This window comes from Halictus rubicundus, chromosome 12 (genome assembly GCF_050948215.1).
Source record: "Halictus rubicundus isolate RS-2024b chromosome 12, iyHalRubi1_principal, whole genome shotgun sequence".
In the NCBI taxonomy this organism is placed as follows: domain Eukaryota; kingdom Metazoa; phylum Arthropoda; class Insecta; order Hymenoptera; family Halictidae; genus Halictus; species Halictus rubicundus.
The window spans coordinates 3,318,497-3,344,326 of NC_135160.1; the positions used below are offsets into that span (position 1 = coordinate 3,318,497).

A 25,830-nucleotide genomic window follows, 5' to 3' on the forward strand; every position below is an offset into this window, starting at 1 on the left:
GACTGGTCAACGCGTCGACTGCCGTGACGTTAACGCCATATTTGCAATTGAAATATTATACAATTTTTAAAATAGGAAAAAAAATTACAAAAATACTACACAAAATAAAAATAGTTGAAATAAACTATTTCTAAGGAGCGTACAAGGGCTAGTAATCATAAAAAAAATAGTAGGACAATAATCCGAGTGATCAGTTTTCGAAAAGGATTACAAATATTGGCATTTTCAATGTCAAAGAGCGAAATATGTTTAATTTCGTTTTGCCACGTGGTTGTGTTAAATATGGGATCGACGGTCGACACGTCAACATCGTTTAAAATATTGTTTTGTTCGTCCGAATGATTGGAACAGAAACGTCGAAAGTAATTGTACTGTATAATCGCGTTTGAAATCATGCTCCCATGATCAGCAACTTCTTCGTCTTCCTTCTTGCTTGAATAACAACTAGTGAGCATCGGGGAAACGAATGGTGCCTGTCGCTTCTCGACAAACGCAAAATAATTGAGAACCCAACTACAGTCTATCGTAAAACCGGAAGTGCTGTTAAAACGGCCGTGCTTTACAGCCCGGCCAATACTATTACAGAGCTTACTCTGTTTTTTATCGTAAATGTTTACAACACGTACTCGCGCCAACTACCGGGCGCCTCTAATAATATTACTTATTCGAGCCGATTTGGAACGGATCGGTTTTTCCATTCCACAATTTAATTCGTTATTTTGAACGCCAACGTCGGTTATCGTCTCTGTCTATACGTGTGTGTGTGTGTGTGCGTGCGTGCGTGTGTATATATGGTGTGTGTATGTGTGTATATGTTACTACCTCCGATGGAAAGTATTCGATTCCATGAATTTACACAAAATTTATACAATCCGTGAAAAACAACGAATATTTATACTGTGACATAACAATCGACTTGTTTGCGTGAAACAAGCACAGAGGAATGGTATCACTATTCTTATTTTAATATAATTTGTGCAGCTCGCAAAATATTCATTCATAATCTTCAGTTCCGCAGGCGTGAAAATTAATTAGCAAAATTGCACAAAGTCTAGATGTACCAATAAACGATCCACTACGGTCTATCACATTTTAATGATAATGTAAAGAGAAATTATAAGCATAAATGACGACTATCATAACTGGCTTTGTTCTTCAATACTAGACGCCATTTTTAGATAAGAAATTTCTGAGGTGGATGGTTTGGAGGTACGCTATAACGTCGATTTAAAGTGGAATAGTGGTCGGTGTAGCCAGCAAACCAAAACTACTGAACTGAAGAATGAGTTCGTACGAACATCTGATTGTCAGAACATTTTTTTACACGGATTTCCATTGTTCCGCTTAACAAGTCTCAATGTTCACACAGTAAATTGATCTTAAGTGGCAAGACAGGCCTGGGCATTGTTCGAATAACTTAATTATTTAGATATCAAACGAAACTGTGTCTAAACTGAAAACTAGACTGCAGATCTTTTTGCAAGAATTCAAATTGTCTGCATCAGTAGCAAGTCGTGGTAGCCAAATAAAATTGCCTTCCCCTAACGAATTGAATAAATTCCCTAATAATTCTAGTAAAACCAATACTCTTAAATTCTTTCAATCATTCTACCGTTGCATCTTCCAGCAGCTAATTTTTGCCACAAATTCACAAAATCCAGGATCTCTTCAAACAAACTTTGCCCAAGCCTGCGAGTCTCTTTGCTCGAGCCACTGAAATCCTCTCTACGCCCAAACATTGAAAAAATCTTCCCTGGTCATCTGAAACAGTCGGCGTCGAGATCGAATATCTTCCATCGGCTCGATTTTGATCTAGTTCGTCTCTGTCGCGTCCCTGGGTGTCGCTGCTAGTTAGCGATGCGTTTGCGCGTAAACCCCGATCTCCGCCTCGAAGAGGATCTGATTGATCCTGAGCTTCGCGACGGACCTCGAGTACGAGTCTGGTATTTCCGCGAGCTGCACCGCGATGCTCTCGGCGAACTTCGCGAAGTCTTCTTTCGTCCGTTTCCGTTCCGTCGCCGGCTCGGCCTCGAGGTTCGTCTGTCCAGACTCCTCCAGGTCGCCGTGGCCGATGGGGCTGCTCTGGTCCGGCAACGAGCCGTTGTACAGTTTCATCGCTTTCAGGCTCGACGACGACCATTCCTCCGCGTCCTCGCTCAGGGACGCGTTGAACGAACCGGTCCCGGACCCGTTCGTCTCCTCGTTGCAGTCCACGAACGTGATGCTCTCGGGATCGATGTCGCTCACGATGTATTCCTCCTGCAACTTCGACGAGTCCTCCTCCACCTTCTGCGGAAGAAAAGAAAATTTTAGCGGCTACGAATATGCTCCGATCGCGTTCTCTATAGCGAGAATGAAGAACGCGCACGAGGGTGGACTTTGAAATCGCACAACTGTCTGAATCTTTTGCTAACAATTTTCATTTGCATCTTTCGTATCATCTTCCATGAAGCTGCACAACCTAGCAAGGAGAAGTCATTGGTTCCCGAGGCAGTTTTTAATATTAGTTTGCCTAGGCTAAGGGATTACTGTCGGGGTACCAGTTACTGTGACTATATTAATTATACTTATTTTTAAAGCATAATAAATATTAAATTTCTTTCATTGAAATCAGTTAATATATATATATATCTTTTTTAATATTCTACATGCTTTAAAAATAAGTACAATTAATATAGGCACAGTAATCGACACACCCACGGTAGTTGGGTCCCTAACCCTACATATACCACTACTATAATACCACGAAAGCTTTACATGGTTAGTTTAAGAAATTATTTAACAATTTTCTGTCAGATCTTGCATACCGTTTCAATAATGTTCAGCATTTATTAAAATGATCCTCTATAATTGGAGTAAAGTATGAAATCTCTGTTATTCAAATAATTATAGACAGTACTCTAATTGTTTGCGATTATACCTAATATTCCGTTTCCTCGTTTCCGTTTTGCTGTTTGCGATCGCACTAAGTGCTCGAAGAGGTTGTTATCCAATTTTATAGTGAGCTTTTCTTCTACAATGATTTCGTACAATCAACGAATATATTAATAGAATTTACAGCATTAAAAAGAGCATTATTTTTAAACGAAGTGTTTCTCATCGTAGAAGAGTGAATAGTGAAACATTTTCTAAATGTCCGATCATATACTAATGTTCATTGTGAAATATAATTAACGTGGAAGAAGCAGATTCTTGAACCGTATTCAAGTTCGTTTCCAGTGGTTCTATAAACAATTTCCCCGGCACTTCGTCCGCGAGTTTAATTTGCCTATAGAGCAGAGAAAACCTTACACTGATAATTATAATTACGCGAGGGGCTGAGGGGAGATATGAACACAATCGAATCGAATCACGATTCAATCTGCTGCACACGGTTCACACGACCGAGGATTAATCGCGCATTTCGATCTACGGGGAAACTCCGTGTGCTGGAACTTTCACGGGTACACGTTTTCCCCCAAATAACAATGCTTTAAATACGTCTAGCGCACTTAATTAAGAAGAGACTCGCGTATCGGGTTACGCCGTGTGGAATCTGCTTTTCCTGTTCCAGCTTCTACACAATTTAAATATGCCTCCATTTCACCGTCGAAATATAGGGCAGAACAAAAGAAGAATAAAACGGTCTCGCCCTTTAACTCAAATTAGAGATTACTCGTAATTAGTAAGCTGTGCTCGATTTAAATACTTTTATGGCCCTTTTATGGCTCAGTTTCTAGTTACGCGCATGCGCAGTTTACGAACGCTGCTTGGATTTCCGTTTATTTAATGCTCCCCGATCGTTAGTTCTTTTTGATATTTGCTGTATAATATTTATTCACAAATATTTAACGCCACTTTCATGTTGGAGGTACAGCGACATTTTGCACGGGCGTTTTTAAGTACACAATAATTGCAAAAATGGGACTTGCTTAATTAGTTTTAAAAATTTGAATATTACAGGCTGAAACTACATACTCGAAGGTGTTTCAGTAAATTTTTGCAGAATTTTGTTTCCCGTTCCAGCCGTGAAAATCCGCCAGCAACAATCGTTTCGACCCTGGCCCCAGCTGTCCTATCACGGTAATAATTGCAAAAGTGGAGCTTGTTTAATTATTTTAAAAAATTTGGATATTACAGGCTGAAACTACATACTCGAAGGTGTTTCAGTAAATTTTTGCAGAATTTTGATGTCCGTTCCAGCCGTGCAAATCCGCGAGCAACAATCGTTTCGACTCTGACCCCAGCTGTCCTGTCACGGTAATAATTGCAAAACTGGATCTTGTATAATTATTAAAAAAAAATAGAATATTACAGACTGAAACTACATACTCGAAGGTATTTCAGTAAATTTTTGCAGAATTTTGATGTCCGTTCCAGCCGTGCAAATCCGCGAGCAACAATCGTTTCGACTCTGACCCCAGCTGTCCTGTCACGGTAATAATTGCAAAACTGGAGCTTGTATAATTATTAAAAAAAAAATAGAATATTACAGACTGAAACTACATACTCGAAGGTATTTCAGTAAATTTTTTCAGAATTTTGTTTCCCGTTACAGCCGTGCAAATCCGCGAGCAACAATCGTTTCGACTCTGACCCCAGCTGTCCTGTCACGGTAATAATTGCAAAACTGGAGCTTGTATAATTATTAAAAAAAAAAAAAATAGAATATTACAGACTGAAACTACATACTCGAAGGTATTTGAATAAATTTTTGCAGAATTTTGTTGCCCGTTCCAGCCGTGCAAATCCGCGAGCAACAATCGTTTCGACCCTGACCCCAGCTGTCCTATCACGGTAATAATTACAAAACTGGAGCTTGTATAATTATTAAAAAAAAAAATAGAATATTACAGACTGAAACTACATACTCGAAGGTATTTCAGTAAATTTTTTCAGAATTTTGTTTCCCGTTACAGCCGTGCAAATCCGCGAGCAACAATCGTTTCGACTCTGACCCCAGCTGTCCTGTCACGGTAATAATTGCAAAACTGGAGCTTGTATAATTATTAAAAAAAAAAAAATAGAATATTACAGACTGAAACTACATACTCGAAGGTATTTGAATAAATTTTTGCAGAATTTTGTTGCCCGTTCCAGCCGTGCAAATCCGCGAGCAACAATCGTTTCGACCCTGACCCCAGCTGTCCTATCACGGTAATAATTACAAAACTGGAGCTTGTATAATTATTAAAAAAAAAAATAGAATATTACAGACTGAAACTACATACTCGAAGGTATTTCAGTAATTTTTTTCAGAATTTTGTTTCCCGTTACAGCCGTGCAAATCCGCGAGCAACAATCGTTTCGACTCTGACCCCAGCTGTCCTGTCACGGTAATAATTGCAAAACTGGAGCTTGTATAATTATTAAAAAAAAAAATAGAATATTACAGACTGAAACTACATACTCGAAGGTATTTGAATAAATTTTTGCAGAATTTTGTTGCCCGTTCCAGCCGTGCAAATCCGCGAGCAACAATCGTTTCGACCCTGACCCCAGCTGTCCTATCACGGTAATAATTACAAAACTGGAGCTTGTATAATTATTAAAAAAAAAATAGAATATTACAGACTGAAACTACATACTCGAAGGTATTTCAGTAAATTTTTGCAGAATTTTGATGTCCGTTCCAGCCGTGCAAATCCGCGAGCAACAATCGTTTCGACTCTGACCCCAGCTGTCCTATCACGGTAATAATTGCAAAAGTGGAGCTTGTTTAATTATTTTTAAAAATTTGGATATTACAGGCTGAAACTACATACTCGAAGGTGTTTCAGTAAATTTTTGCAGAATTTTGATGTCCGTTCCAGCCGTGCAAATCCGCGAGCAACAATCGTTTCGACTCTGACCCCAGCTGTCCTATCACGGTGATAATTACAAAAATGGAGCTTGTATAATTATTAAAAAAAATTAGAATATTACAGGCTGAAACTACATACTCGAAGGTATTTGAATAAATTTTTGCAAAATTTTACTGCCCGTTCCAGCCGTGCAAATCCGCGAGCAACAATCGTTTCGACTCTGACCCCAGCTGTCCTGTCACGGTAATAATTGCAAAAGTGGAGCTTGTTTAATTATCTTAAAAAATTTGAATAGTACAGACTGAAACTATACGGTGGAAGGTGTCCGGGTGAATTTTTTCAGAATTTTCTAGCCCGTCGCAACCGGGGAACAATTATGGCGAGAGAGCCGAGTGCCGGATTAACAGTCGGAGGAAACGGCGCGCATCGCGGGGTAAATTCTGGCATAATGTACGGACGCATCGGTTAATCTCGACGATCGAGTCGCTTTCGTAGCAGAGCTCGCGAGCCCACGAAATCCCAAGATCCGATGGGGGAAGGGAAAGCGGTCTCGAAGATGTTCCCATTAGTCGACGATACGCTAATCCGCGCGCGTCGGACCGCTTCGGTTCGCACGGCTCCATTTTCCTGCGCCGTGTTAGAAATCCCCCTCCGACAATGGAACGTTGCCACGGCCAGAGAGCATCGTTGGCATAACGCACCGCAATAATTCGATCGATCAATCAGCTTAAAAAGACACGGCCTGGAGAGGAAACGCGGCGAGTAAGAGAGAAGCGAAGCAACGCGGAGGACAAAGGCGATCGCTCGCGTCCACTGGACAAAGAAGGCGTTCGAAGAGAGAAAGGCGGAGAGAAAGAGAACGAGGATGAGAGAAAGAGAGAGAAATAGAGAGAAAAAGCGGCGAGAGAGAGAGAGAGAGAGGGAGAGGGACCTCTGGCCACGACACAGACAGAGTGAGAGTGCCATCGAAGTCAGGGTGCACGAGCATGTTCCGAGATCGATTCGAAACCCGGTGAAATAATCACGTAAAGCAATCAACCTGAAATTGCACCGGGGGACGATCGTGTCTCCGCGATTAGTGACGATTAAACTGCGAACGTTTATGCGAGATCGCAAGTTTTCTCGTCTGCTGTTCACGCGAAATCGCCGATCCTCAATACAAAATGTTCGGGCACGTCGTCGATTCAGCACAGGCTCTTCAATTTTCTAAAGAATAGTTGCACTAAGATTCTCATTCATTTTAATTTTGGGAGATACTGATTCATTTCAATTTCGCACATTAATTCGAGCGAGTGACTATAATAACCTTCATACTAATGAAAAAGCTACTTTCTCATTCTCTTGTTTCAAGCTAACACAGTAGGACCCAGCCAGCAAGACACTCATTTTAAAAAACTTTAAGGAACTGCAGCTCGTACAATTTCAAGTATTCTGACTTGGAAAAAATATATCATATGCTGCGAACAGTTGCAAATATGTGTACGAACAATCAGTAACAACCAGTCCTCGGATTTCTTAAAAAAATATTCCAAAGGAAGCCATCCTGAGGATAAATATCACCCTAGAGCACTCTCTTAAAAGCTGTCTGACTATTAACTTCTAATACTACTAATACTAATACTTCTAATACCACGTCTAGACTGGATGACTATTATTCCCAGCTCAGAATAATTATTAAACAAGGAACGAACATCTGTACAGCTTCCAAGGCTCGAAATTAATGCAGTATATTTTGCGTATACGTTCTCACTATTAACTTCTAATACTACGTCTATACTCGATGAGTATTATTCCTAGCTCATAATAATTATTAAACAAGGAATATCTGTACAGCTTCCAAGGCTCGAAATTAATGCGGTATATTTTGCGTAAACGTCCTCGCTATTAACACATTCGCGACCGCTGACGTGAATTCACGTCATTTTAAATTCTATTCCTGATTGCCGCTGACGTGAATTCACGTCCTGCAATTTTTGTTTCTGAATGCGGCAACATTAGGCGCATTAATGGGTTTGGATTTAAATTTACATTATCAATTAATTTAATAAATCAATTAATCCTTGCTTTAGCGATACAAGTTTGCGGCAACCAGCTTCAGAATTTCATTATTTTCGCCGGTACTCAGTATTAGAAACGGAAAAAATTTTCTAGACCGGATTAGTATTATTCTTAGTATTATTATTATGAGTATTTTTCCTAGCTCATAATAATTATTAAACAAGGAATATCTGTACAGCTTCCAAGGCTCGAAATTAATGCAGTATATTTTACGTAAACGTCCTCACTATTAACTTCTAATACTACGTGTAGACTGGATGAGTATTAGTCGCAGCTCATAATAATAATTAAGCAAGGAATCAATATACAGTTTCCGTGAATGCAGTATAAAATAATGTAGAACAGTCACTCTCGGTGCGTTGTAGACGCAGCGCTAACGAGAGCCCGACGCTGCGCGTCTGAATAATTCTATCGACGATAGCGCTCGCGATTCGGATTGAACGTTTCGCAGCGAGGGATGGTGTTATCGATCTCCGGCGAGTGTATTTTTTATAGGGGATGATATAATCGGATGAAAATCCGCAGTCGAGCCGACGGCGGAGAAGAGACACGCGTCGCGACGCGCACACCCGGTTGCTGGGAAACGGTCCGGGACACAATGCTCTTTCCCCGAAATCGGCTGGCCAATTACAAGGACGGCGTAAAACCGGCCGGGTTCGTTCTCCCGATCGGAGAAAGGGACGCTCTCTTGCTCTCCCCGCTCGTGTACAAACAAGTTCCTGGAACCGGGACCGGTCTCGAACTCCGCGAACGTTCAAACAGCCGAACGGAATCGATCAATCGGGTCATCGATATTCTCTAGGAGTAAAAAAGACGCGTGCAGAAACACGACGGTCGAGCATCCCCCTGGAAGCGTAGGGTGCAGTCGAAAGAGAACAGAGAGGACGCTCCTGCGAGAACACTGTGGCACAACCATAATTAGTTCCGAACCCAATGGAACAAGTCTGCTGTAAAATTCCTTATCTTTGCATTGGAAATTATCAACGATATCGTTAAGGATGCTTTAGAACGTTAGAGCACTTTGATTTTTGTTGTACTTGTTAACCCCTTCGCTCACAATTTAATTTTGTTTGAGGATCTATATGAGCACGATGGAAAATATTCGGTGTACAAATTCGTGGCCATTTTGTTTGCGAACTTGTTGATTATTTGGAAACAATTAGTGTACAGTCTATTCTGCAATGTGATCTCCATTTTGTATGCACACTCTTCATCTTACGATTAATAAATATTTAATATAGTTGAATGATTTGAGTTCAAAATAAACTGCAGGAGCCACGTATTAATTTTCGCACTTAATAAAATTATTCGTATCGTTCCAAAGTCGATGTCAATCTTGGAATTGTTGGTATCATTCGCGACAAAAATGAGTTCTAGAAATTGACTTCCTTTTTTCAATGTCGGAATGTGAGAACGAAATTCCCAAGAGTTTCTTGCAACAAATGCGGAAAATTTTGCCAGAAGATGAACAATCTATTTTTTCAGAGTCTGAATCTATCCTACACGCCCCCCATAAAAAGCCACGAATTTCTAGAACTCCGTTGTACAAATTTTTGAACATTTCTTTGCTGTTTACGTTTCAGTGTAAAAACCATAAAGACGAGATACGTTTGCTGAAAACGATTTTTCCGCTGTTGAAACCGCTGCCAAAGTGGACGCTAGGTAAATTGTCAACATCCACCGCCATTTTCACCGAAAAGTATTCTGAATTTAAATTCCGTTCCTGCCTCGTGGGAACCGCGGTGGTCAACAACTCGGAAACTGCAGAACACAGGCGGCGAACTTCTAGCGGAATCGCCGTTTCAACTTGCTAAAAACAATTTGTCAAATTCAATTTCTGTTGTCCGAGGGATCTTGGCCCCTAGCGATTTCGGATCCACCCACGAGCGGACTCGAGTCAGTACTTCGATTCTTCTGAGGAGAAATTGACACGTGCGAAACATTGAATACAGTTGCTCGATAATTTTACGAATAAAAACAATATAAACAATAAATCATCGCGTACGAGTAGAAATGCGCTGGATCTTCGACGAAGTGAGACGACTGGTAAAAACGATTAAAATTAAATTTTCTAATTTGCGATTGTCGATCGAAGAGTCATTCGTTTATTCGATAAAATGATGATAAAAATTGCTGAAATTCTAAATGAACGTAATCTCGTTATACTGATAAAGTCGTGCGAAACGGTCCCGTTCGGTCGATGCGGTAAGAAAGACAAAACGTGCTCCAAAGTGAAGCGAGATCGAGAGAAAGGTGCAGTGCGTCGCTGCAACAAAGCATTTATTTATTGGTCGGCGGCGTCTCGTTTCTCGCGTCGATACCGTCGAAAGATTAGCATTCGCTCCGGTAACTGCGGCGAAAATGGTGAAAAAAGAAAACAAATCTGCCCGATGGGGAGTCGAACCCATTGACCTCCGGTTTACGAACGGCGTCTCACATCGTCGACGCGATCTCTCGAGGCCTAACTGTGATCTTCTCGCGTCTGATCTAGAAAATAACCGAGCACGTTTGAAATCATCCTTGTGTCGCGAAAACAAAATCGAAGTCGGACTCGGTCCTAACGGAGAAACGCATCACGCGTGCTCGCAACGCACGCAACGTGCACCGACACACGCGTAGAGAGCCTCGAGTGCACGCACGAGGGGATCTATACGTACGCGTGTACACATACATACCTTCTTCCGTTTGCTGTATCTGCGTGTGCCGAATTGCAGGAACTGCATCGCCTTAAAGGCGAACCACTTGGACACGTAAACATCGTCGGGCCCGGACGCGGCGTCCCGGCTGTTCTGTATCTTGTGCACCTCCCTCGAGTACTGGCACTTCAGGTTCGTGATCTTCTTCTCGATCTCGAGGGTGTTGCAGCAGAGGATCTCGGCGAGCTCCTGTATGGCGTGCTTGCGTTTCGCGCGGTCCCGGTACCCGCGGGCGTTCCAGTCCCATAGTACCCGTCGTTGTTGATACTCGCGCAGCAGCTCGAGGGTTTTGTCACGGGTCCATTCCATGGCGAGGCGGGTGTCGTTCATCTCTGGTTCGTTCCAGGCGTCGTGGCTGCACATGGAAAGAGGCGAGGCGAGGCGAGGCGAGGCGAGGCGAGGCGACGCGAGGCGACGCGAGGCGGGCTGACGCGGGCCGAGGCGGTGGCGACTGCGGCCGATCGCGTGTACCTTTTTCACTGGCCCTTCTTTTTCCGTTCTTCTTCCAGAACCCTTTCCCCGCCCTCTCGTCCTTTTACCGCCGACCAGGAAAAATCACGTGGAGCGAGTTCGCGCGGACGTGCTACCGTGCTGCCGAGAAACGTGGACAAGCCCGACAACGGCCCGTCTACTTTCGGGTTAGCTGTGTTAGCTGACTCGCGAGCCGACCGGGAGGATTAGTGCCCACGGTCCCGTGTACCCGCTAATAAATCGGCGACTACCAGCCAGCCAGCCAGCCGACAACGACAACGACAACGACGCCGCAGCCGCGAATCGAGCACGCGTTTTAATGATTTTTGCGCGAGACCCGCCGCGCGCTTGGTCGCCTTCCTTTCTTTATTTCCCTTGGCGGAAACCCGGCGAGAACACGAAGACGGCCGAGTCTGCGCGAACGAGCCTGACCACCGTTGCACGCCGCATCGCTAAACGTATGAGCGCCAAGCAGTTTCATCCTTTCGTCTCTCTGTGCTGCTCTCCTCCGCCCCCACCTCCTCCGCCTCTCATCCTCCGGGCCCCTCCGCTGCTAAACTGGTTCCGTCTCTCTTTTTCCAACTGTCTTCTCCTGTCCACCGTCGCTTTTCCTACCCTTTTCTCTCTTCTCTCTCTCCTTTGTTCTCTCGACTCTCCCTACCATCGGCCCCTCACACTCTCTCTCTCTATTTCTCTCCCTCTCTCTCTCTATATATATATTTCTCTCTTCCTCTCTCTCTCTCAGCCGCTTCGCATTTCTTTTCCACCAAGCAGCGATCCCAACCGACCGCCCCGGTACCTTCTTTACATTCCCTTGCTCTCTTTGTTTACCGAACGACCTTGCGACTCGTTCCGTCGTTCTCTCCGGTCCTTTATCGGCGGAATCCTTTTCACCGCGATGCTTTTTTTTCACTCGGGGACGATTCGCGCGGACTATCGTTCCGTTTGTCGAGGAAGCCGAGAGAGTGAGGGAGAGAGAGAGAAACGGCTCGGAGGAATGCCGAGCGTTGTCTGTGATTTATTTTATTTTCTTTTCCCTTCGGCACCGCGACTGTCGCACCGGGCCGGCTGTAATTCGAGGGAGAACGATTATCGTGACCCCGGTCAAGGATCTGCGGGAAATTAACGGGTCGTTTACTTTTTCTGGCAGGCCGCAGCCTCACCCGACGCGACGCGCGACGGGTGAGGCTGCGAGCGCGGAATAATGGCGAGTAGATACGCCTGCAACGCACAGACACTGGCCACCGACGTTTTGATTAGGTTCCCGGCGCTATGAGACGAATTTTTTCACCTGTACTTTAAATTCTAGATATTTCTCACTGCTGGAAAATAGTCCATCTTGCACGGTAATTTGTTATTTGAGCAATCTTAATTTTACCTTGCTTGCGGCGGATTTTGGATTTTGATTAGGCTTCCGGCGCTATGAGACGAATTTTTTCACCTGTACCTTCAATTTCAGATATTTCTCACTGCTGGGAAATAGTCCATCTTGCACGGTAATTTGTTATTTGAGCAATCTTAATTTTACCTTGCTTGCGGTGGATTTTGGATTTTGATTAGGCTTCCGGCGCTATGAGACGAATTTTTTCACCTGTGCCTTCAATTCCAGATAATTCTCGCTGCTGGAAAATAGGCCATCTTGCACGGTAATTTGTTATTTGAGCAATCTTAATTTTACCTTGCTTGAGGTGGATTTTGGATTTTAATTAGGTTTCCGGCGAGACGAATTTTTGCATCCTCTCAATTTCAGACGTATTTTTCACTCCTGGAAAATAGCGCATCTTTCGTGCGAATTTATTGCTTGTATGCCAATAATCAATAAGTAAATATAATTTGTTGCTCGTAAATAACGCCCTGTAATCTTATCTCGTTATTTCAGCCCCAGGAATTTGCAAAATGAGAAACATTGTTGTAGGCAATATAGCGAACGTTTACACGTTAATTTTAATTAAAGATTCGCGTTCTGAATATAACACTCGTTATTCCCGAGGAGTGCTAACCGAAGGCTCGATTAATTAAAAGTTTTTGCACGCAATTTGTACGATCAACGTGTATGAAACAAAGGAAGATTAATTGTACAGGCGTGTCTCTAACTCGCCTAACGCCCGGCAAAACCATTTTTCTCCTGACTCTCGCGTCGGATTAAAAATTAAGCTCCGCGGTACAAAAGGTTAAATCTACCTTTTTTGACGTGTACACCATTAATTCTAGCTTTATTTGCGTTCCGATTTTATTCACTCGTCGCGGAATGTTGTTTTTTTTTTTACAGTGTGCGCCAGTTAGATGGTGTACATTTTTAAAGTAGTGTAAAGCGATATAAAATTTCAATTTTATCACTGGACTGCGGATTTTGTGGATTTCTGACGCAAATGAATAGATGAAATTGAAAACAGGTGAAACGTTGCGAGTATTTGTTACTGTTTCCAATTTTTTACAATCGTGAAAAGATGAAGGAGCTTTTTATTTGGCTTCTTTTTTTTTCTAATTAATGCAGAACATTTTCATTTTGCACATTCCTCTTCTTCGGCCAGGAATCCTTTCAATACACATATTGAAATATTGATAATATTCTTGAGATTATTTGTCCACTCAAGCAGAATCTTCTACTTTCCATGTATACGCCTTTCTTCATTATAGCAAGTTCCTTGATCATCAACATGATAAAAGTACTGATGTTTCGTCTTCACACCCAGTTCCAAAAATTGTACACTCTTCTGCCCTAGTCACTGACACATCACTATTCGCACGAACAATGTGCACAGAATAAAATGAAAGAAAATCAAGATGCAACGAGTGCATTCAGCTTGAATCTTCAAACTGCTCTCTTCTTAAACCCGTGAGCATTTCTATAAATAAAATACACTTTTCTCAATCCGCATTCGAAATACGAACAGCATATATTTCTGAGAAATAAAATTTTGTTTTACACCGTAATAGAACCCTTTCTCTGTTTCGAAGAATGTAGTCCCATAACAAATATTAAAATATTCAAACATAAGATACGAACGACTATGCTGATTCTAATAATTAGCGGATCTTTATGCGAATCACAATATTCATTGGTTTAAAAGAAACTGAAGTGGGAAGACGCTGTCTTCCATTGACTAAAATATTCCTCGCGGTAAAAATGAAATAAAAATATTTTACTAATTTCAATAAAATACGTTACCAATTTTAATCAATATACAGAGTGTCTTGTATTTAAAAAATTTTGATATGCCATAAATGCATGAAGATCCGCAGTCTACTAGTACCAGTCGATGCTCTGAACAATGGAGGTAAAATCTATAACAAACGAATATTAATTATAGTTGCTCAGACCGAGTTGATCGAAGAAATACAAAATTCAGTATCGATCAGATATACTTATAACACGGTTCAACATATTCTACGCGTCGGTTCGATCTAATTTCACTACAGCGCGATCAATCTCATTCGATAGCAATATATCTTCGGCCGTTGGGCCAGCTTTCACCGAACGTGCATTGTCAGAGGCGCGATTGCGCGTGTTATACCGGGTCGTGGCGAAACTGAACGTATGAAATCTCAGATTTGACTTGCACGTGCAATCGATGCATCTTACGTGCGTCAAACGTCGAGTTTCTGCGCGGTACTGCGAATTAAAACAGTCTATCTCTCGTTTCTAACGCAAAAACGATATTCGATTCTACACGTAAAATATCCCATTGTTCATACTGAGAAAGAATGAGCCGGAAGTATGGAATAAAATATTTTAATTCGACGTTTCGTTGTCTGACCGTGACAGACCGTTTCTACTTTTGCATATACTAGGGTAAGGGTCCTAATTATTGTGTAACCCCATAGTAATTGGGTTCCTTGCCCTACTATTTCTTCACAATGATTAAAAATATTATCAAAAAATTTAATTGCATATCTTCGGCTCATTTTAACGTAATATCAACCGTCCTGCGGTTGAAACTGAACTTGCGATTTTTATATTTGTATACAACTTTTACTATTTGACTTGCGATGACTTGAATTCGGAAAAGGGAAAGGAAAAATTATTTTTGAACGGAAGAACATAAGCATAAAATTTAAAGAGAAGCTTTCTTTGTTCTTTCTCTGTTTTTTCTCTTTTTGGTAGCTCTGTTTCTATTGTTCAAGGCGTTCCAATGTTTAATATTGAAGGACCTTAACACGTGAACTTCGAAGTCAACGCGTTTCTCTTGTTACTAAAGTTTCCGTAATTATCGAATATTAAGCATATAAGGAAATAATGAAAAGTCGGCATACCCGGAAACAGAACGATGTATTTTCCCGTCACCGGTTGGACCATATTGCCATCAGCTGCCAGCACACGGAAATTATGCCCGGAAATGGATAACCGAACGGGACAATTGTACGCATTGGCGTTGATGACTCGGAATAAATATCGTCCGCCATGATCGACTTTTATAACGACTCCTTTGCCCTGGAAGAAAAAGCGTAATTAGTCGAAGTGCAAATTTCTCGGTTTATCGCAGGATTAGCTCTAAATTATTACGACTAAAGTGTTCGCCCTTTTATACGATTTTCTGCAAGCAAAATCAAAATGCAAATAAAATAAAAGTGAAAACTATTCGACAAAGTATAATGAACGGTAGAATAACCACTGCTGTAATTTTTATTTATACCGTGCGTTTCGTAATACATGTAGCAAAGTGCCAGTACCGTTGAAAGTTTATTATATCTTACAGCTTTTTGAAGTACACGAAAACAGCAAAAAAGAAAAAGAAGATAAAATTTCTACTTGAGCGCGGTATCGGAAAAACTTCGATTTACATAAACATAACGGAGTGTAACGAGTAGCAATCGTTACTTCCGTAGAATGTATCGTTACGTTCGACACGTTCAACAATCGGGAGATAGTATTTTGCAGGGCTCGCGTAATTTACGTTGCACAACATTACAACGGAGCTAGAAACCGCGGAATCAGTCGGAATTCTTGAAATAGCTTTCGCGGATAGTTATATTTAATAAACGCGTCGTTAGAAAATTCATTAGAGGCAATTTAGCCTGACACCCGACGCCCGATCGTTCCTGGCCACGCCGGAAGCGAGAAGAAGTGTAATATTTCCCACCTGGTTATTTTATCTTGTTTTCCAATCACTCGCACAAATGGTTTCACTTAACAGGGGCATTATCTAATCGATTAATTTATGATCGATCCTAGCAATTATTAAATAATTTAGGTTGGACGACGTAAGTTGCGTTACGCAAGCAGTGTTACAAAGTACCGTGTATAAACAAACTAACACGGTGTTAAAGCGATATATGAATTGTGAATGTGTATACAGATTTCGTAGACACACAGCTCGACTCGATTAAACCGTGATACATTCATGAGAATGTTATCGAATTCATTATGATAGGATAATTATAGATTAAAATAATTAATCTATTTCCATTAGCTCGGTTAAACTCGACTGAGATGCTATAAAGCATCGTATAAATAATTTATTACCAACGAATTATACATTCGTCGATGTGGATGTCTACTATGGTGACCATAAAAAGTGATTTATAATTTGTGAAGCAGCCAAACACCGAATTGAAACTATTTTTATTCTTCCTCTCGTTTTAACGAGAATTTACGATTTTGATTATGTTGTCCATCGTCGAATGTGTCTATCCTCTGCTGGATGTTTCTACAGCACAAGGACACCGAACATCCACTACCAACTGTTTCTACTTACAGTGGAGCTATTATGTCTGCGCATGGCGGGCTGTATCTACTTAAATTCAATTTTCCTTCTTCGTTGACTTTTCCTTATAAGTATCCGGAAAAAATCAATTCGTACTAATTCATTAGAGAATTATCCAAGGAAATATGTGCTAACTAACAATTTTCTACAAACAATACTTTTTAAGTGAAAATGAAAACATTGAGTGTGACCCATCATGACTTGTGATGAAGATTCTAAACGGAGTCTAATAATAAAAATTTTATTTTGTAGTCGATATACAGGGTGTCCCAAAAATGTACTTTCTTGAAAGGAAGATTGGTGATGGTGATTCCTGAGGTCATTTGAAGTAACTTTTTCCTTTGCGAAATTGTTCTCCGCGGCTCCGTTAAGGAGTTATCAACGAAAAACACGGGCCAATCAGAGTGCGGTTACAGCGGCTCGCGCTGAGCCTGGTGTTGGCATTGGCCGGGCCGGAATCCGTCCGTTGTAGCCGCGCTCTGATTGGTCCGTGCTTTTCGTCGATAACTCCTCAACAAAGCCACGGAGAACATTTTCGCAAAGGAAAAAATTACTTCAAATTACCTCCGGAATCATTCCCTTCAAAGAGGTACAACATTTTTTGGTCACCTTGTGTAGCCTTTGGAGAAAACATTGTCGATTACTGTATAGATATTCTTGATATTCTTCCCTTTGGGAATTTCGATGACAAAGAATTTGTCTGTCTGTGGTTTGTTCGTGTTGTCAAGGGCTGAGAGCGTATGCGTCGCTCGAAGAGAGGGAACGTTTTATTCGTTTGATCCTGAGACGTCCAGGACGAAGATTATTGTAATGACTATCGTGTTTCATTCATCGCGGCCATAAATCTGTCTATCGCGTTTAACGACGGTCCCTAGCCCTTCCCCCCCCCCCCAACATTATCAACTAATTAGATAAGTCAGTACCTGGCCGTTCAAGAGCAACTCGTTGGGCGTGGGCGGGTGTAGGTGCAAATACCGCGACAGCGGAGTTGGTGGCCTTGATGACAGCAGAAGTATCCTTTCCAAGCTGGGGTCATCTTGTGGTCCTCGAACTGTCAACGACCCGTACACGCCGTCGCCCTGCTGCGAAACTAATAAACCAATCCCATTACACCTCTCGACATTTTTACCATTGACCCATATTTTCTCAGAACTCCCATTTCGGAAATAAAAGCGCTCCGAGCTCCGATAGAAATTAAAAATGATTTAAATTATAAATTGTTATACGGCCTCCCGATTTCGAAATTCGTCGGCAAGGAACTTCTTGACAAGAAAAATCAACTTCCTTCGATCTCCACATTTCCCTAATTTTTATTTTATTTTACCTAGTCACAGTTGTTACGATATTTTTTTTTATAATATAATATATTAAATAGTAATTTCTAGCTAAAAATGATTTATAAAACGATCATTTTCAACTGTGTAACATTTTTCCCCGAATTTTTATACGTGTACTATGCTTTTTCCCTTTACTTGTTGCTTCAAGAGAATTTGGTGTGGAATCGTTGGTTTACGTAAAACGCAACGAATGTTGCTTAATATAACTTCCTCGATTTGAAAGTGTTTGATTTTAGATTAAAAATATTCGCTCATGTAACGTTCAAAATTTATTAAATGTTGAATTAATTGAGAGACTATTCCGTTCTAGTAAAATGTGAAATAAAATTTCACGTCTCCTCGTCTGTACTATAAAATGATTAAAATGTTTCTGTTGTAATCGAAAAGAAATTTTCAAGAAAAGGAAAGAGGGAAAGTAAAAATACAGATACGGAAGTTTCTCTATCACAAAATCATACATTTAGGAAAATATGTTTCGTAATACCTGCTCGCTCGTGCAACTTCCTCGTTATTAATCATTCTACCTTTACCGAAAACGTTCGCGTATTAGACAATTGCACTCCAAGTTGTAAACGAAGACGATTAAAGGAAAGACACTTGATATGTTCACGTATCTGGAACTGGCTACGTATTGCGCTCTACTCTGCCCTGCTGTCCGTGCACAAGGGAGGTACCGTGTAACCTAACTTCTACTCGGTTCCAACATTATTGATCTACTTTGATTTTGTTTCTCCTGCCGGAAGTAGAAGCCGTTCTAGAGCGCGGGAAACTTGCAGTAGGTTCAAACGAGCCGCAATAAAACAGCTTACGGCGCGACCAAAAACGAGCATTGATCGTTGAGAACCAACATTACCGTCGTCAATCATTTTACCGATCTTTATTCGTCGTTTAATTCGCTTTTACATCTCGTTTTGTATTGCAGGTAACAGATTATTAGAAAACTACGGTAGTCAAACGCAGTTCCATAGAAAAATCAATGCAACCTCGTAATAAAAATTTTGTACATGATATCAGGAAAGATTAAATTTTATTAAACTATTTGAATGAAGGAACTGGATAATTATTACGGTGGAATGAGTCTACAATGTTGCTCTTTCACTTTAGAATGTATGGCGGTCAATTCTTTTTTACGTAATAAAGAATTCTTCTTTTTCAGACCTCGTTCGGACTCGAAATAAATTATTTATAAATTTGTATATTGCCGAAAAATTCCTAATAAAAATTCTGGCATTACTACAGATATATTTAAAAAATTCTAAATTGTGTAACTTTGTTGTTGAATATCTAATCTGTTAAACTGTAAAATTCAATTTTATTTTGTTTATAGTGAATGTAAACGAGCTGAAAACATTTTTCTTACCCAGATGCGCGTAGTAGAAAAAGGTACCAGCACTTTTCGGTTTCAGTTTGTACCGGAAACCGCCAAATGGCAAAATCGAGCACTGCGTGACCATCGACACACCGTCCATATGAGAAGAACCATTTTGCAGCAGCCCATGCCAGTGCAAAGACAACTCCTGCGATCCCAATCGATTGTACAGAAGTACTTCGATCGTGTCTCCGAGACAGACCTGCGAATCGTCGCTTTGTTTCAATATTTTCATTCGCTAACATCACAATGAACGATCTCCGAAGTCTCTAATTACCTCGATCCGTGGACCAGGACTCTTCCCATTGATCCTCAAAAAGCTCTTCTTCAGATTCACATCGTGGACCGGTTCGATTTCGAGTTCGGAGCGATTACGATTACTGCGAACATTCGAAAAGGATTTTTCCCCGCAAAATTACAGTTTACAACAAAAATCGAACGATCCATTCCTTAACCCGTTTGCATCATTAGCGTATATATACGCTCAATTTTCTTGGTCACTATCACCGGAGCGTATATATACGTTCAATTTATTTTTTCTTATAATGCTGAAATACGAAGTTCTTTTACTTGTAGTCATTTTTGTACTTAAATATAAGGCCTTCTTTTCATATTTCATATTTATGATGCAAATAGGTTAATATACAAAAGTAGATCTCCCTGTTATTAATCGGTCGAATTTATCTAAAACTAGGGTGAGGCACCCTATTACTGTGGAGGTACCAATCACTGTGCCTATATTATTTATACTTATTTTTAAGGCATAATGAATACTACATTTTTATCATTAAAACCAGTTAATATATATGTTATATATTTTTAAATATTCATGATGCTTTAAAAGTAAGTATAATTAATGCAGGCACAGTAATTGGGCCCATTACCCGATACAGAAACAAATTCGTGTTAATTTTAACAATCAGTCGTCATCAATCTTCGTGCTATGAAGATTTCTCTTGAAGATAATCTCCGCGATCGTTAGACACTTTCGAGAAAGCAAATTATCTACTTCCTCCGTGAGCTAGTGATGACCGTGCAGTCCTATCGATCATAAGCGTCGGAATATCATATGAGAAAATGTGTGAAAGCACGCCTACGGGTGCACAGAAATGTTCGAAACGCGATAAGAATGATTCAAAACTTAGGTATACACGAGCTTCGAACTTGGCCACGAAGGAAATGATAGTTACTGTTGCACTACAGGATTCGCGTTCGTGTACGAGGCTATTATCTAGCTCTACCAGCATCGACACGGTTTCGCATGTACGTGGCCACGAGTGTTGGTATCAAAACCTGTTAGGATACAGAAAAATCGGAGATGCACTTCGTAGCCAACTGTGTCAACCGTTAGTTCGCTAGGATCACACGGGAAATTAAATATTCGTCTTAGACACTGACCGAGATCCGAACAGGTTCGTTACCGGTACAAAAACTCTTCGGTTTTGTAGTCCGGTTGAGTTTTTCGATTGTCGCCTCACGTGGCCGGTGTTTATTTATACTGAACCGTCGCGCGTTTTCAAAAGCGTTGCAGAATTTTTTTTTTGTTTTTCTTGGGGGGGGGGGCTGTTTATGCACATCCAGGTGACGTCTCACCTGATAACGGCGGGCGATTCGCTGACGAAGAACTCGTAGCGGCACAACTTCTTCGATGACGCCTCGTCGGTGCATGGACGCAGGCACTCGTGGTGACCGTCATCTAATTTTGAAAAAGGCGAAAAGATCATAACAGGATTCGTACACCCTGCAGCGGCACGGTCGCGCGATACTAAGTTGCGCAAAACAGAAACCCGTCCGTGCTCTGATTCTCCCGATTTTCACAAATTGCAAAAAACATCTACCGTTTACAAGCGCAATCTCTTTCAACTTTCGAATTAACGCGATCGCTTCAAAATTATGCGAAATTAATTGTTAGTAATTATTTGAAAATTTCCACTGTCACTGAGCTCGATACAAACTACCACGAGTTCACTGGACAGTCTCCAAGAACTTTATCTTTGATTCACCGTGACCGGTAGAAAAGGAAAATTAAACTGTGACTCCTGTTTCTCTGCAGTTACTTTTGAAAAATTTTGAATTTACATGGCAGTTATCACACAAATACGTTTTCTCACCCCGTGTCTGGGACGTCGACGTCCCCAGAGATGCGAACACCGCGAGGAGGATCACGAGACGGTCGAACCGTGGCATTGTAACCCAGAGTGGCCTGGGTTCGGCGACAGGGTCGTTGATCTATATCGATCGCGGCGTTATCATCGCGGATCAAGAGCCAAACGATGACCCAGGAAATAGGCGAGCGCGATGTTACGCGGTTCACGATCAAACGGCGACTCGGTTGGATCTATCTCGGATGGTGAAAGCAAGGCCTAGGCTAGTCCCAGTTACGCAAGTTCTGTTCGATGCACATTCGGATTTTTTCGTCCCGACGGAAGACACTGCAGCTCGCGCGGGTTGCCGCCGCTACCGAATTTTATAACGGTACATCAGAAAACCGGTCATCGGGTTTACAAATGGCGAAAGGCACCGTGCAACGTGTTTATCTGGTTTTATTTGAGCAGTACATTCCGCTGAGATCGAATGTACTAAATGGACGTTGCGAAACGTCCAATGGTGCAACCGTCTAAACGCATACACAGGTGGATCGCGTATACAAATGTATTTACAAAGCGTCGACGATTCCATTTTTAACTTGATTGTTCCTTGATAATTTCTACTGTACATTTTGTTGCGTTGGAACAATGGGGAACGCACTGTTGCTTTCACAACACTTTTACGCGACAGTAACCCTTGGAAACGTTTTTCACAATTATACGGATGACGATGACTGGGTCCGTTTGAACATTGTCGATCTTTAATAGATAAATGATTTTTTTTTAAACGCCAAGTCAAAATAGACCCGGACACCGCCTTCCAAGGGTTAATCTCTCTCGAGAGAAAATAAATTTTTGCGATAGATGAATCTGAAAGATCTGGTTTGAGATACCGGAATTTAAAAACGAATATTTATGCTCGTGTGACCGTCGCTAAATTAGTTTTGTAACACTGTAAACTACATAGCGGCACTCCAGTTTTCGAGCATGAATACTTCCTCGGGTTCTTGCACTCGTTCACACCACAAAGTACTGGAACTGGAGGTTCTTTTCTACAAGCAGAAGATTGTGTGATTACTATTTATATTTTAGCTGTTTGAAATCTTTAAATCATTTCTACTCACCCTTGGGTAGGCTGTAATGGGAAATCCTCTCCCGGTGGCAAGGATATCGAGCTCCTTTCAACCGTTAACCGATATGTGATCAAAGGTACCTGCCTCCTGGAAGGTTTTCCTTTACTAATGACTTTAGAAGCTTTGGATTCTTGTTTCTTCAACAATCTTTCCATTGTTTTTTTCTGTGGATGTACGAGTAATTAGATTGTGTTACAATGTTATTATAGAGACAACTAGTGTAGGAAAATGAACAAATTACCTTGTCTTTCTCTCGTTTTTCATCAGCAAGCTGTTTCCTTTTTAAAGACTTAAGAGCTGCCTTTTGTATAGCCTCTGCTGTCATAACTTTTTCTTTGTAACCAGTTGGCAGCGACATAAGTTGTTCTACACCTGCATGTGGTTCAGTATCGGTTTTCCTTTCAAACATGGCTCTTTGACGAGCTGTCATTAACTTTGGATCCTTTGGTTTGATCTTCTTTAATTCATCGTCAACCTAGAACAAATTGAATTTGTAAATATTTTTATTGGAGTAGTAGAATTTATATACATTGTCGTAGATTTACTTCTTCCAGTTTTCCAGATTCTATAGCGTCGAGCCAGCGTTCCTCTTCGCTACTAGTACCACTGTCTTTACCCTTGTTGCCCTTTAGTACTTTTTTCTTTGCCGTGGCTTTTGGCGATGGTGTTGTACTCGAACCCGCAACACTGAGATTAGCTGTCTTCAGTACTTTCTCGCGAGGCTTTTCCAATCTACAATGCAATAGTACATTATTTCTATCTTTTCATTTTGATACTTGTATTTTCTGGTCTTGTAAATTCTTAGTTTACTTACCCCTTATCGTCATCCTTCTTCACTTTAACTCTAAACGCTTTCTTCTTTTCCGTTTCAACACCAACATTAACAAAGCTTTCGCCCTCATCGTGTGCTGGTTTCTTCTTCTTATGTTTTTTATGTTTGTGCTTCTTGTGCCTCTTTTGTGGAGATATTTCATTGGTTTCTAAAAAGAGAATGACATACAAGTACAAAAATCGTTACAAGAACCAATGTAACTGAACATGAGTACATATTCCGATTTTTAAATTTCCCGCAAAATATTTTCTTGTTAGATGCCAGCCTGGCTTTTGGTCAGGGTTGACGCTTCGTTCTGTTGACTACCTCAAAAGTACTTAACTAACCCCAGCGATAAAATAAAAAAATAAAAATCAGTAACTAATCAGTTCGACCGTTTGTTACACAAAGAAAATATTAATCGTTCGAAATACAGGAAAGCGTACCTACAGTTATATCTTCGTCTGTGCTTATGTCTTTCGTCTTACCCATTTTATCGAATAGCAAAGCCGCTTCAAATGCCAAAGCAGTAGAATGTTGAAAACGCAGTGCGTGATATACAGTACCCCCTCGCTATGAGTGCCCTGTGTCTGCATCCGCTAAGAGCTCACATTAATTATATCCTTATGAAGAAATAGGTTATGATATTCACAGGTTAAGAATGATCCCAATCAAAAAGTTTTGAATATTATTAATTCAACAACAGCTTATTGAAACTAACAATTCCATAACTAATTACCAAGTTATCATTATTATTTATTAATTAATAAGCAGCTCTTTACTATATCAGACATTAATTTTGACAATCTCGTATCGCGCTTTCCGGTTGCGTAGAGAAATATTATATAAATAGTAATCGTCATTAATTTTAGATTCGACAATGTACTATTGATTAATAATTTCCTCTTTAATCAATATCTCTTTTATTATTAACATTCAGTGAATGTTGCGTCACTGTTATTAATAATGAAAACAAAATAATCTAATTAGTTTGTTATAAAAAGGACACGCTCTATGTATGGTAGAATGTTTATAAAACTCTTCTACAACTATACCGAACAACGAAATTTTTGAAAATTCACACAGCAAATTGGGATCAGTCAAAATATTGAATTAAGCGCTAAAAACTAAATGGTGCTGCTATCTATGTATCTATGAAATTGATGAAGTCAAAATAAAATGTTTAAATTTATTAATTATTAAGAAATGCTGACTTCTTCTATTTAAACGTTAAAATTGACTTTAAAAAATAAATATTTGCAACTATAATTTTATTCCATCGCCATTTATATTCATTCAGATTGCTACACGCTAAATAATTGCGCTGCCTTTAATAAATATTGTGTAGCGTTTGTAGAGGAAATAATAAAGAATATTCTTATATCAATATAAATAAATATTTATTAACAATTAGATAAGTGAAGAAAATCTATTTAAAATATTTATAAATAGTTTCTCAAATATACGATTGGATTACAAACAATTTCTAATAGTGCATATTCTATTATTTCTTATGATGTATTTAGAAATGCTACTATATAACATATTTTTTACTACATATTGTGTCCATAATGTTGGCAATTTTTTGGGTCAACGAGTTGTTTGCTTCCTTTCGTATAAAGTTAAAATAGAAACATATATATTAACAATTAGATAAAGTTTGAAATGGAATTTATATATTACATTGATTTGTTTAATGAAATATCAATGAATATACACAAAAAGAATCACAGAATCTGTAATTATAAAATAACATTATAGATCATCAATGTTTTTAAAATGAATAATACTGGAAATACAAGGATTAAACGCTATTTTTATTATGCAATTCCAATTTCCATATCACAGTAATATTTATTAATATTTTTAATAGAATAATTGAAAAGAATAATTTCCTAGGTTTTATTTGAAACAAGAAGATTTGTTAATGTAGTATATATATATTCGTTTATATGATTCAATTCGTTTATTGAGGAGAAATAAATATATGTATTTATATATTCCACATTGATATTTCTTTCTGCATTCCTACTTTGCTTTCTTTATTATGCATCTAGCGAATATAATAAAACCTTCTCATTTACATTTTAGAAAAATACCCTGTTCTCCAAATAAAAATTATTTCGGATATTTAATGGCCCCTCCACTTCTTGCAAATTCATTCTTCTTGAATAACATTTGAAGAAAAATATTTTACAAGTCAGTCTTCTCTTAGTAAACGCGCATGCAGAGATAAACAGTATTTTACAAAGCACGAATTAGTATAATCGTAACATTAATGTTATTTAGATCTGCAACTATAGCGTAATGTATTTTTTTTTCTCTCATCAACGATACAGAATATAATATTATTATTGCTTGTTTATAACAATTACAGCAG

The 25,830-nt window shown here is 39.9% G+C and overlaps 3 protein-coding genes across 5 annotated transcripts in view; all 3 read right to left on the minus strand.

The window, feature by feature from the left end:
• Positions 1–21,278, minus strand: part of LOC143359708 (uncharacterized) — a 28,095-nt gene extending 6,817 nt beyond the window's left edge. The window contains exons 1-5 of the mRNA XM_076797843.1: positions 21,013–21,278; positions 19,697–19,799; positions 19,411–19,621; positions 17,637–17,803; positions 15,263–15,440 (exon numbers count right to left, since the gene is read on the minus strand). Coding sequence (XP_076653958.1) covers positions 15,263–15,440; positions 17,637–17,803; positions 19,411–19,621; positions 19,697–19,799; positions 21,013–21,143 — 790 coding nt within the window. The 5' untranslated portion in view covers positions 21,144–21,278. The remainder of the gene's footprint in view (positions 1–15,262; positions 15,441–17,636; positions 17,804–19,410; positions 19,622–19,696; positions 19,800–21,012) is intronic.
• LOC143359711 (uncharacterized) lies at positions 1,017–11,745 on the minus strand. The gene is made up of 2 exons (XM_076797850.1): positions 10,517–11,745; positions 1,017–2,289 (listed from the first exon to the last, which is right to left on the minus strand). The coding sequence occupies exons 1-2, from the start codon at positions 10,898–10,900 to the stop codon at positions 1,852–1,854; spliced, it is 822 nt and encodes a 273-aa protein (XP_076653965.1). The 5' UTR covers positions 10,901–11,745; the 3' UTR covers positions 1,017–1,851.
• Positions 21,279–21,505: 227 nt separating the features above from the next.
• On the minus strand, positions 21,506–25,106 carry LOC143359709 (INO80 complex subunit B). 3 transcript variants are annotated; one of them, XM_076797845.1, is made up of 7 exons: positions 24,190–25,106; positions 23,897–24,073; positions 23,454–23,619; positions 23,185–23,371; positions 22,881–23,114; positions 22,631–22,803; positions 21,506–22,558 (listed from the first exon to the last, which is right to left on the minus strand). In XM_076797845.1, the coding sequence occupies exons 2-7, from the start codon at positions 23,940–23,942 to the stop codon at positions 22,420–22,422; spliced, it is 945 nt and encodes a 314-aa protein (XP_076653960.1). In that variant the 5' UTR covers positions 23,943–24,073; positions 24,190–25,106; the 3' UTR covers positions 21,506–22,419. The 3 variants fall into 3 exon arrangements, with proteins under 3 accessions (XP_076653960.1, XP_076653959.1, XP_076653961.1); XM_076797844.1 differs by having other exon boundaries at positions 23,897–25,106; XM_076797846.1 differs by having other exon boundaries at positions 21,508–22,558; positions 23,939–25,106.
• Positions 25,107–25,830: the final 724 nt, after the last annotated feature.

What these genes read in the sequence shown, in the direction of transcription:
- LOC143359711 (XM_076797850.1), bottom strand. Translation starts at nt 10,900, where the DNA reads ATGTGCAGCCACGACGCCTGGAACGAACCAGAGATGAACGACACCCGC. An exon ending in GATACAGCAAACGGAAGAAG is followed by an intron (nt 2,290 to 10,516) that starts GTATGTATGTGT and finishes TTTCTTCCGCAG; the next exon opens with AAGGTGGAGGAGGACTCGTC.
- LOC143359709 (XM_076797845.1), bottom strand. Translation starts at nt 23,942, where the DNA reads ATGGGTAAGACGAAAGACATAAGCACAGACGAAGATATAACTGTAG. An exon ending in AGACGAAGATATAACTGTAG is followed by an intron (nt 23,620 to 23,896) that starts GTACGCTTTCCT and finishes TTCTCTTTTTAG; the next exon opens with AAACCAATGAAATATCTCCA. An exon ending in AATCTGGAAAACTGGAAGAA is followed by an intron (nt 23,115 to 23,184) that starts GTAAATCTACGA and finishes AATTTGTTCTAG; the next exon opens with GTTGACGATGAATTAAAGAA.